The sequence below is a fragment of the Haliaeetus leucocephalus genome, unplaced genomic scaffold, assembly GCF_000737465.1.
Source record: "Haliaeetus leucocephalus isolate CR32 unplaced genomic scaffold, Haliaeetus_leucocephalus-4.0 Scaffold186, whole genome shotgun sequence".
Taxonomy (NCBI): Eukaryota; Metazoa; Chordata; class Aves; order Accipitriformes; family Accipitridae; genus Haliaeetus; species Haliaeetus leucocephalus.
Genome location: NW_010972622.1, coordinates 421,569 through 433,058, shown reverse-complemented (window position 1 = coordinate 433,058; position 11,490 = coordinate 421,569). Strand labels below are relative to the sequence as shown.

The 11,490-nt window shown below is 59.6% G+C and overlaps 2 protein-coding genes across 2 annotated transcripts in view; one reads left to right on the top strand and one right to left on the bottom strand.

Annotated features, from left to right (window-relative positions):
* LOC104830324 (chromosome unknown open reading frame, human C12orf10) overlaps positions 1-2,560 on the top strand; it is a 3,389-nt gene extending 829 nt beyond the window's left edge. Inside the window, exons 2-7 of the mRNA XM_010565154.1 lie at positions 16-128; positions 210-369; positions 584-733; positions 813-935; positions 1,634-1,815; positions 1,908-2,560. Coding sequence (XP_010563456.1) covers positions 16-128; positions 210-369; positions 584-733; positions 813-935; positions 1,634-1,815; positions 1,908-2,085 — 906 coding nt within the window. The 3' untranslated portion in view covers positions 2,086-2,560. The remainder of the gene's footprint in view (positions 1-15; positions 129-209; positions 370-583; positions 734-812; positions 936-1,633; positions 1,816-1,907) is intronic.
* A 1,411-nt stretch (positions 2,561-3,971) lies between these two features.
* Positions 3,972-11,490, bottom strand: part of AAAS (achalasia, adrenocortical insufficiency, alacrimia) — a 12,453-nt gene continuing 4,934 nt past the window's right edge. Inside the window, exons 2-16 of the mRNA XM_010565153.1 lie at positions 11,072-11,234; positions 10,553-10,608; positions 10,268-10,359; positions 9,852-9,898; positions 9,202-9,300; positions 8,231-8,374; positions 7,940-8,060; positions 7,538-7,662; positions 7,238-7,298; positions 6,971-7,061; positions 6,315-6,408; positions 6,110-6,177; positions 4,984-5,065; positions 4,559-4,643; positions 3,972-4,313 (exon numbers count right to left, since the gene is read on the bottom strand). Coding sequence (XP_010563455.1) covers positions 4,200-4,313; positions 4,559-4,643; positions 4,984-5,065; positions 6,110-6,177; positions 6,315-6,408; positions 6,971-7,061; positions 7,238-7,298; positions 7,538-7,662; positions 7,940-8,060; positions 8,231-8,374; positions 9,202-9,300; positions 9,852-9,898; positions 10,268-10,359; positions 10,553-10,608; positions 11,072-11,234 — 1,442 coding nt within the window. The 3' untranslated portion in view covers positions 3,972-4,199. The remainder of the gene's footprint in view (positions 4,314-4,558; positions 4,644-4,983; positions 5,066-6,109; positions 6,178-6,314; positions 6,409-6,970; positions 7,062-7,237; positions 7,299-7,537; positions 7,663-7,939; positions 8,061-8,230; positions 8,375-9,201; positions 9,301-9,851; positions 9,899-10,267; positions 10,360-10,552; positions 10,609-11,071; positions 11,235-11,490) is intronic.

Below are 11,490 nucleotides of genomic sequence, written 5' to 3'. Positions count from 1 at the left end.
CCCCCCCCCCGGCAGGACGCGGAGGTGGTGCGCACCCGGGACCCCCAGCGCCTGGCCCAGTGTGACGTGGTGGTGGACGTAGGGGGTGAGTACGACCCCGAGCGACATCGCTACGACCATCACCAGAGGTGAGGCCTCCCCAGCCATGCAGGACACCGGGGTCCCCTGGATGCCAGGGGTCCCTTGGGGCTGACCCCATGGCCCCGCAGGTCCTTTGCGCAGTCCATGCGGAGCCTCCGTCCCGACAAGCCCTGGACCACGAAGCTGAGCAGCGCTGGGCTGGTCTACTGCCACTTCGGCTCCCAGATCCTCGCAGGGCTCCTGGGACAGCCGGAGGACAGCCCTGTCGTGAAGGTGCTCTACGATAAGGTACCGGGGGAACCAGGAGGGTCTTGGGGGGGGCCTCTGACCACCCCAGTGCTGCACAGCTTTCTCCAGGGCTTCCCCTTGGTGGGGGTCACCCCATAAAAGAGTGCTTTGGGGAGGGGGACCCTGTAAAAGAGGGGAGCAGTTTGTTCTAGCTACTGGTGCACAGTTAGGCTCCAGGCTGGGCTGACCCCGTCTGTCCCCCCACTGTCCCCAGCTGTACGAGAACTTTGTGCAGGAGATCGATGCCATCGACAACGGCATCGCACAGGCAGAGGGGGAGCCCCGCTATGCCCTCACCACCACCCTCAGTGCCCGCGTGGGCCACCTGAACCCCCGCTGGAATGACCCCGACCAGGACACTGAGGTGGGGATGGGGAATGTGGCGGGGTGGGAGCGGGGCCACCCTGCTTGGGGCCACCACTGACCCTCTTCTGCATCCCCAGGCGGGGTTCAAGCGGGCGATGGAGCTGGTTGGGGGCGAGTTCATGGACCGGTTCGACTACTACCACCGTGCCTGGCTGCCTGCGCGGGTGGTGGTGGAGGATGCCATCCGGCGACGCTTTGAGGTACCCACCGTGCCAGTTCTGGGGGGAGTCTGACAGTTTGGGGGGGAGCGTTGGGGTGAGGGGAGGCCACGTCCCCTCAGTATAAACCTCCCTGCATGGCCCAGGGTGCCTCTTGTACCCCATATCCCTACACATGGCTGTGCACCCCCTCCTGTAGCCCTACACACAGCCTTGTACCCTCTCCTGTTCTCCTATACGCCTGCCTGTGGGTGTGCACCCCCTGCTGTGCCCCTATATCGTTACACGTGGCTGTGCACCCCCTCCTGTGCCTCTATACCCCTACATATGGCTGTGTACCCCCCTTCTGCTCCCCTATGCCCCTACACATGGCTGTGCACCCCCTCATGTGCTCTATATACCTATGTATAGCTGTGTACGCCCATATCCCCACGCGTGGCAATGTACCCTACACCTTATATCCATGCATGTGACTCCCCCTGCACCCTAATATCTTCATGCACCCCCTCTGCACCCCCACATCACTGTGCACGATCACGGACCTTCCTGTGCTTCCCCACACCTCCCTGTGCACCCCAGTATTCCCACACACACTCCTGCAACCCCAGAGCTCCCCATGCAGGCTCGGCAGAGCACCCAGCAGCAGATACACGTGGATTGGGGAGGAAACTGAGGGATGGGATGGTGCGGGGCCTGCGTGGGCAGGACCCCCGTGTGCCCAGCATGTCCCCCTCACCTAGGTAGACGTGAGCGGGGTGGTGCTGGAGCTCCTGCAGGGCGGCTGCCCCTGGAAGGAGCACGTCTTCAGCCTGGAGCAGGAGCTGGCGCTGCCCAACCCCCTCCAGCTGGTGCTTTTTCCCGACCGCAGCGGGCAGTGGCGGGTGCAGAGCGTCCCAGCGGGGCCACACACCTTCCAGAGCCGGTGAGACTTGTCCCCTTGCTGCATCCCCCAGCCACAGTGGTGTCCCCATGGGGGCAGGTTTTCACCTGCCACCTCCCTCTCTTCCCCTGCAGCCTCCCTCTCCCTGAGCCCTGGCGAGGTGTCCGGGATGAGGAGCTGTCCCAGCTCACCGGCATCCCTGGCTGCGTCTTCGTACATGCCAGCGGCTTCATCGGAGGCAACCGCACACGGGAGGGGGCGTTGGAGATGGCCCGGCAGACGCTGGCGCAGCAGCACGGGGGGGGAGCATAGAGCAGATGAGACCCCTCCCATCGTGGTCACCCCAAAAGGGACCCCTTGCTCAGTGGGGGGGATTCCAGGGACTGCTGCTGGGGATGGCTGAGACTGTCCCTGCTCAGCACATCAATGGGATCGCAGCGGGACGCTATAATGGCGCTGGCTGGCTGGGGGGGGGCTAAGCTGCCCCTGGGGGTGTCGCTGCTCCCAGTCCCAGTGTTGGACTGGTGCGAGCCCAGTCAGAGCCTAAACCAAGAGACTTTTTGGATCCATTTCTCCGAAGATTGTCCCCATTCCTGTTACGTGTCTGCTGCTGATGGGTTCCCAACGCCAGTAAAACCCAGTGTGTTCCCAGTGCATTTGCTGTTCAGGCAGTGGGGGCTGACGGGGGGTGTCAAGGGGTCCTTGGGGTACAGAGCGATATGGGCTTGCCAAGGGGCTGTGAATTGGGGTACAGAAGCGGGTGCAGGCATCATCCACCCCCTACACCCCTCCCCATACTGGGAGCCTGGGAGGGGAACGCAGGCATCCTGCTGCCCCCCCGCCACAAACCCGTGCAGCTGGCGGTGCAGAGGGGGAAACAGGGAGCCCCCCCCCTCGCTTCCAGCCTCCTGTCGCAGGGCAATGCGGGCAGCCTGGCTGCTCCTGCTGGCACTGGGGCTGCCTGCCTGCCCATGGGGTTGCAGATGCCTGGGGGGGGGCCCACCACCAGTGCTGCCCCCTACCAGCAGCTGCAACGAGACCCTGGGAGGGGGCAGACGGCCACGGGCGCCGGACGTGGTGGTGCTGGCGGCCGTGGGTGGGTGGCTCGGTGCCATCCTCATCTACGTGGGCCGATACGTCCGGAGGAGCCGAGCTGAGACCCAGTTGCACCTCGAGTACCTGCGGGCGCTGCCCTGCGAACCACCCAGCCCCAAGGAGGAGGAGGAGGGCGAGGAAGAGACACTCAGCACCGTCCTCTTAGGCGCCGTGGACACAAGCCATCACCAGCAGCAAACCAGGGAGCCCCAGGGGCGTGAGGGCCCCCCCCAGACCTGCCCCAGCGGCTGGAGTGGGTTCGTATCCCATTGTTTTCACCCCGTATCCTCGTGCCACCCCCATCCAGGCTCTGCTCCCCACACAGCACTGCTGAGGGGCTGGCTGCTGCTGTCTTTGCCCCTATGGGGTTTTCCCTGCCCTGTGTTGGGGCTTGGCTTTGGGGAGGATTTTGGGGGTCCTGGGGGTGTTTGTGGAGCCAAGGTTGTGGGGCTGAGCAGGGACCTTCTGCTCTCCCAATCATCTCCATGCCCCAGGCTTTAGCAGAGCTATTACTGTGTAATCCTAGGGATTAAACACATGTAATCCCGGGGTTTAACCACGCTGCCCCCCTCCAGCCTCACCATTAATCCCTGCTTTGGGCAGGGGGGTGGCCCATCTGCCCCCCCGCAACCGCTTCAGCACTGGTTGGGCTCACGCGGGCTGGCACGTTCGCTGCCTGGCTGCAGCCCCAAATGGGCCAAGTTTCAGTTTTTATGGACTCACAGAGTTTTTGGTTCACTTTGGGTGGTTCTTCCCACCCTCAAGGCAAAGCCCAGAGGCTGCACTTGCAGCTGAGGACCCCTCAGCCCCCTCTGCCCTCACCTTTCCCCTTAGGGCAGCAGCTCTTCAACCCCAAAACAAAGCCCCAGGGCCCATGGGCTGCAGAGGGCTCACACCCACCAGCACTGCAGCACCCCAACATTGCAGCAGCTGCCTTAATTAAAACCGATTTAAGGCACAGGGAATGGATGTTCTCTTGCAGGTTCGCCCCCAGCTATTTTTGACATGGAAAAGCAGCACTGGAGTTCCAGAAACATGCACAGACCCGTGGGACTTTGAGAACTCGCCCCACACAAAACTTTAAGCCCCCCCCCCCTCCCCCTGCATGAGGAAAGAGCAAGGCATGGAGAAGGCAAGGGGAAAAAGAGCCACTTTTAATCTGTACAGCACGAGCCCTGTGAGCTGCGAGACCCTGAGGAGGTATTAAAGGCACCTGAGGTCGGGCTGTGTGTCCCAGGAGGAGGATGGAGGATGCGGAGGGAGTGTCCTGGCACCGGCTCTTCAGGAAGATGCTGTTGTGGACCCAGGTGTTATCACAGCTCCAAGATGGGCTACTCACACACACTGGTGCTGGCTATGACGGGGCTTGGGCTGGAGCTGTTGCAGGGGACGTGGGCGCTCATGAAGAAGAAGGGGATGTGGCTGATCTTCCCCGTGGACCAGCACTGGAGGGGGAAGAGGATGGGAGGAAGCAGATGAGTACAGGACACAGCAGGGGATGACAGTACAAGCGTCACCCTCTTGTCTTCCCCGTGATCCCAGCAAGGACACCTTCCCCACCCTCTCCTCCCCACTGGGACACTGTAGGGAGGTTTTTCCACCTTCCCTGCTCTGCCGCTGGATTGATCTCCCTCCGGGACAGCGATGGGGAGCCCCCAAAACTGCTGCCAAAACTGGGGACTGCACTTACCACGGTCAGGAGGGCACCTTTCTTGAAGCAGGGGTGGAAGGCGATGAGCTGGGGCTGCGCGCCGCACTCACCCCGCAGGAAACCGCTGCAGGTGAAAGGAAAAGCCACAGTTACAGCACGACCGTGGGGCAGTACTTGGTCATACCGCCAAAACACAGCGCCTTCAGGGTAGCTTGTGGTTAGGCGGAGATGTTTGGGCCCTGCTGGGATGCACCAGGCAAGGGCAACCTGAAGCAAAGGGTTTTGAGGTGGATAATGGACAATATGGCCAAAACATAACTGATTCTGGGGTAAAAACGGTGACACTGCCTGAAGCAGGAGCACAGAGCGGCAGCATCTCTCTGCTCCAGGTGGGTCTGCTCTTCCCCACCACTCCCCGGGGGACTGCTGGTATGCAACCAACCCAAAAATGCGCTACTACGCACCACGGCAGGAGCTCAAACACGGGGCTGTTGCGGGTGCGAAACACAGCAATGACCGTCTGGCTCTCAGGAACATCAGCATGCCCTGCAGGAGGGAGAGAGAAGGAGCAGTAAGGCCTTCCCTTGCCCGAGGGACAGCACAGGCACACTTACAGGCCCCCCAACATGAGACCCGGGATGTGGAGGTCAGGTTTTTGTGGGGAGCAACTAGAGGCAGCTGGGCACTGCAGAGACAGAGGCAGGCAGACACCAAGGTGGGGGAAAGCTGGCTGAGGTCTGCATTTTCCTCACACAGAGGCAAGCAGGATTCTGGGATGGGGCTTTCAAAGACCTCTCAGTGATTTAAAGCTGGCTCCGAGGTCTCAGGTAGCTAGGTTTGGCTGAGAAGGGTTTGGGCAAGAGATGAGGCGACTCCTTTGGAAACACCCCAGCCTGTAAGGTGTGACGTGGGGGCCCTGTCTCTCCAATATGAAGGGTATTTTCCATCCCGTTGCAGTTTCTGCACTGAGATCCTCACAGGACCTACCTGGAGGTGCAGAGGATGGGGGGGACAGCTATGGGAGTCCTTGTACCCTCAGGGTTTCCCCCCACCTGGTTTCTTCCCCACCCAGCTTTAAGCACAGCAAATGAACCAAGATGCTGAGTTTCGGCCCAGCAGCTTCGCCTGTCTCCCCACCGGTGGCATGCAGGGAGGGAGCCCAAGGCAGCAGCATCCCCAGCACCACGTTTTGGTGTTCCCTCAAAGGTCTGCTTTGTCTCAGAGCGGGGCCCATCCAGGAGAGCCTGAATGGCTCAATTATCCCAAGGGCTGCTCCTAAAAAAACGGAGCCAAGAGGCCCAGTCGGGCTCCAGGCGTAATGTGGGCACTGTGGGAAAGTGGAGACCTTGCGGGGGGGTTGGGAAAGGTGATTTGTCCAACTGGAAGTGGGGAGGGAACTCAGACACATCCCTCTCTGAAGGATACAGAGGAGCGGAGTCATGGTGAAGAAGGATGGAGGGTGGGTGCTGCCTTCCCAACCTGACTTCTCTCCCCCACAGGGTTTGTGCCCCTTCTGCCTACTGGAAAGGGGATTTTCAGGCAAAGCCCGGTGCTGGGGCAGGCAGGGTGGAGGCAGCACCTCCTTCTTACCTCTGATGATCACTGCGAGTCTCTCACCGGTGGGGTCCCACACCATGGAGTGGATTTCTCCTCCAATCCTGAAACCAGCATGAGCAGCGGTGAAGTACCCCACTCCAGCCAATGTCCCCAGCACCTGGGGGCTGTTGCCGAGGGGGGCGCAGACCCCTCTGCATCCCAGGTGTTGCATTAGGGCAACGGGCGCAGCCAGACCCACCTCTCCTCCCCATAGAGTGTCTCGAAGGTGGTCTCAGACAGATCTGCCACGATAGAAGCTGTTTTTGAGCCTCCCACTTGCCCTTGCATCTCCCCTGAAACAAACAGCCTGGTCACTTCATGTCTCCTGCTTAAATTACTGTGTGGGTCATCTCACTGCCCTAAATCACACTTCTGTTTCCAAAGTGTTGCAGAATTCCTCTCTGTTTCTTAGAGCAGCTGTGGGGCAACATGCTGCTAGCCTGGTATCATCTGCTTATGTTTGGGGTGGAGGACAGGGGAGGTTTCCCCTCCACAAACATCAGGACCAGCCACCTCCATGGAAAAAAAGCCACAGGAGTTGGGCATTTAACCCGCTGTAAAAGTTTCTCTGCAAACCATTTGTGACTGCAAACTCATAACTGTGAGCGAGAAGCAACGCGAGGGGGGAAAAAACTCAACCCCACAGAGATTCTGTGCTTTGAGAGACCGCTGAGACACTCTTCCCGCTACGTGTCCTGGCTTTGCCTGCCACTGTCCCAGCAGGCTGGAAAATGCAGCTAATAAGCAAAAAGCCCATCTGCCCAAGCTCAGCCACAGCCAAAAGCAAGATCACTTGGGGACCAGCCACTGGCTCTTGGAAAGCTTCGCCTGGGTGGTTGGCTCAGGCAGACTCACCCCTGTACTCCGAGAAGGACAAGGAGTAGATGACGGACGCACCCAGCACCGTGAAGAGCAGTCGGCTGCCGTCAGGGCTCCAGCACCCTGTCTGCGGGACACAGAGCCACGTTAACACCCACTACCCAGGCCAGGGAGGTAGCAGCTTGCAAGGGACTTTGTGGAGCCAGCTGGAAATGGGGGGCATTTAGTAAAACACATTACACATCCCCGAGGGTCTTGGAGGCAACCTGTGCCCCGCAGGGGTGGGAAATGTCCCCATCCTACCTGGCAGCGTCCTTTGATAGTGGGCCACCGCTCACACGTCCACATCTGAGCTTCCCACACTCTGCAAGAGAGACAGACAGAAGTAAGTGGGACAAACTCCCAAGATCTGCCCCGATTCTACTGCTCTGAGAGAAGCCCAAGACATCAGACACAATTTGCCCACCCCTCTTTACCCCCCACATCAGATGCAGTAGGAATGGGAGCAGTTAGGACACAAAGAATTCAGATCTGCTTCGGTTTGGAGCAAATGAAAAAGATAATAAGGGCTGAAATAAAACATCTTACAGGCGGGGAGCTCACCTGAACACTGCGGAGGGAGCGGCTGCCAGGACCTTGCTGCCATCGGGCGACCAAGCCAAGTAAGTGACACCACCGCCCCCAAACCACTGCAGCTGGACGCAGTTTTCGGTGGACACATCCCACACCTGAAGGAGGGGACAACAAGAAGGATAATGACACCAGGACCTGAACTCTGACCAGGTAGTTAGCACAGCTTTGGGGGTGGTTTTGCGTGCATTAGGGAATGCAGACTGATGCTTTCAGATCTAGTTCAAATTCAGGAGCTGCCTAATCCATCCTCTGACGAAATGCCGCCTGTCCTCAGCAGTCTCACAGCCGAACCGTCCCTTGGTGACCCCACGGTGGGCTCACAGTTCTGGTATCCCAAAGGCAGCACTCCAGGAGGTTCAGCCTCTTACTCACCAGCATGGCTGTGTTGACCGGTGATGCTGAGAGCAGCAGCTCCCCGCTGGGAGCCCAGGCCAGGCTGGTGACAGGGCTGTGCCCTGGGTAGGACAGCACCTGAGCGCAGCCAGATGATGGTCTGTAGGGAAGGAGAGAGAAGCCACCATGGTCGATGGTGAGAAGGGCTGGCCCACGTGCTGCTGAAAGCCAGCGCTTTGTCTGCTGGCGGGATGGGCACCTGCCTGGCGTCAACCCAAAGGGGCTCGCAACAACCCATGGAAGGGCCGGGGAGATGCGTGGGGCTGTCACCTGGTGGAGAGGGAGGTGGGATCCAGGTGCCAAACCAGGACGCAGCTCTGGCAGGCGACGGCAAGGATGGAGGCACAGAGTGGCTTCCAGGCCATGGCGGCCACGTTCCTCTGCAGGCGATGCTTCAGCGAGGGGATGGTGGCACTGCCGGAGAGAAGGGAATCGTGACAAAAGGAAAAATGGGGGATCAAGGGTCCTCACACAGCCTGAGCTGGGCCACAGGCTGTCTCCCAGTGTCCTCTCTCCAGCTCTGACCACAGTTGGGGCCTAAAAGCATAGAGTGAGAAGTGGGGGGTGTGCCCCACCGTGACCTGCTTCCTGGGTGGGGGGGGGAGGGACAGAGGAGATCCCAGCCAGGTGACACCAGCACCGTGCAGCAAGCCAGAGCACACCTCATGCAATTAAGTGTCGTGCCCCATGCTGCCCACAGCCCGGCCCCGGGATGGGAGGTGGCACTTGCTGGCTTGAAATTCCAGCTGGGGGAGAGTGCCTCTGCAGGGAGGCGCGGGGAGGGCTGCAGGACCAGCCGGCAGAGTCTTCTCCTGAGGAGGGCTTTACATGCACTGGGGGAGCAGGGAGACCTGGAGGAGAAAGGAGACTCAATGACACCCAAGAGGCTGCTCTGCCTGTGATGGCAGCCAGGCTGTGTGCCACCTGGGATGCCCCCAGGAGCTACAGAGCAGGGAGGGAAAGAAAAACGTAAACTTAAGGCCAGAGATTTTCGGAGATGTCCTTGCAGAGCTCTGGCTACACAACAAGAGGTTCTGGGGACAGACAGGGCCAGCGAGAGCAAAGCCCAAGCGAACACCAAGGCAGCGCAGGGCAGAGATGGAGGAGGAATCCTCAGCATGTGCTGGAGGTGGATGTAAGAGGGCAAAAGGGGGAGCAGGGCGTTCTGCGGAGGCACTCCCTGAGGAGCAGTGTCTCCCAGGACATGGCCAGCAGTGCTCAAAGAGCGGCCCAGCTCTCACCTGTTGGAGTTGTAGACCCGAATGGAGTCATCCAGAAGAGCCACAGCAAACTTGCTGGTGTGGGGGTGCCAGGCGAAGGCCCGGATGGTGCAGCCGGCCCTGGAGGGAGGAACGGAGCAGGGTGAGGCATGCCAGCTGCCACACCAGTGTTCCCGGCTCAAGGCAGCAGTGATGGGTTCGCGGGCATCAGGCATGACCACCTAGCAGCCCCCCAGGGCTGACAAAGGCAGTTCCCAGAGTCACCAGTAAAATAAAACTTCCTTTTTGCTGCTGAATGGGACCATTTTCTCTGATAAATTCCCTGTTCCTGCCAATTATTTGCAGGGCTCTGCTGAGGAGCCAGTTAACAAACAGTCTAGGGTTGATATTTGGAGGAATTTTCCAAGTGCTGATCTAGTTTAATGCTGTTTCCTCCACGTGCAGTGCATCGGGGCATGATTTGCCTCTTCATCATTGTACACAAACTGGGGCAGCCAGAGGCAATGGGGAAATATTTGCCCTAACATCTGTCTAATGGGGAGGCTGAACATCTAAAAAATGGGGTGATCTTGTCCTCGTACCCCCACCCGCTTTGCTCAGCTCCACAACCCCCTTTCGTAGGGTTTTACAGACGCCCACGGACAACGGTTTTCACAACACGCAGGACTCACCAGTCCACCGCCTGGGAGAACGCCGCAATCATGTCTTCGCTGGTTAGCTTTGGGGGAGAAGAGTTAACACTGAGCTGGCAGTGCACGTGAGAGCAGGAGCTGCCTCTGGTACAGCAGTGAGGACCCCCCTGTATCCAAACACCCCCTCTTCCTTCTCCCCCCATCTCGATTTCGGTCTCTCTTGGAGCACTTTGCTGTCCTAATGCCTTTCCAGCACCCATTCTCCTCCCTTTGGCAAAGGAAATTTGCAGCATTTGTAGCTGGGCACCACCAGGAGAAATATTTTGCTGTGTTTTCAGCTGAGAAGCACCCACCCGCCATGCAAACCAGCCCACTGGCACAGGGTCAGCGTCGCCAGACATGCTGCATCATCCCTGCCTTCCCGAGCATGAAGGTAAAGCACCAAAAAGACTCACCGAGAGGTGAGGGAACAGGGAGCCATGCAGTGAGGAGAGCCAGTGGCACACTGCCAGCAGGTACCTTGAGCCTGCCTTCACCCACTGCAGCCCTGTGGAGAGAAAAGGACCATCAGATCTTCCATGGTCTTCAACGAGAGGCCCGACGGGCAGAGGAAGCACAGGCAGCTGCGACAGGCAGGGACAGGCATGATGGAAAAGGGGATGAAGGGAACCAAAGGATCAAAGTGAGATCTGGAGAGACCCGGGAGATCTCCAGGTTCTCCCTGAGCAGCCCAGACTCACCCTCCTCCTCGGCATTGGCGATCTCTTTCAGCACCCCGCACAGCCCCACGTCCCGCCTGCAGCAGAAAGCTCGGTCAGCCTCCCTCACCCTGTGTGTTGGTGACGCAAAGCCCAGGCCACTTCTCTCCCCATCCCCACAAAATCCCCCTCACCTGCTGAGAACACCCGGGGCCTCCAAACCAGCTCTCCCCTCAGCTGAGGGCACTTACCCCAGTCACCAGTGACTGCTGGACCTGCCCCCAGCTGCGCTGAGCTCTCAGCCATATTATGAACCCCCCCAAAACTCTCTCAGGAAGCTCAGACTGGGAGCAGGCTGTGTATCCCCACTGCTCGTGCGTGAGAGCTGAAGGGGCAAAGAAGCCTCTGCCATGTTCCAGGGTGAAGTGGCTGCAGGACAGGTACCGGGAAGGGCATTTGAGAGCAGATTTTAAGTGAACAGACAGCTCCCAGCTTTGCCTCCCGCAGACTTGGCTGTTTCTGAGCGTGGAGGGGACACCCCCCCCACACACACACACTCACCAGGCACTGAGGCATCCCTTCCAGAGGGACTCGCGGTGGTGGATGAAGGCTGGCTGGGTGCTGTGCTCCAGCCGGCTGTGAGCCTTGAGGGTTTCCTTGGGCAGGCTGAGGACGGGCAGGTCTGCCAGCTGCGGGCACCGAAACCGTGTGGTGAGCGAGGCAGCTGAGCTCGAGGGGGGTTCTGGGGGCAGCTGGGAAAGGACCCCCCCCAGTTGCAGAAAGCAAATAGCGATGTGATAAAAGACGGGAAGCAAAGATGGAGCGAAGGGATGAAGAAATGCCCCAGGTGTGAGCCTGCCTCCTTCATGGCTGAGGGGAACCTCTGAGGGGGGTGAGGAGGAGACACCCCCAGCAGAAGGGGCTGAAACTCCAGTCACGGGGGGGGTGTCAGTGCGTTACCCCCGGGTCTGGCGGGGGGG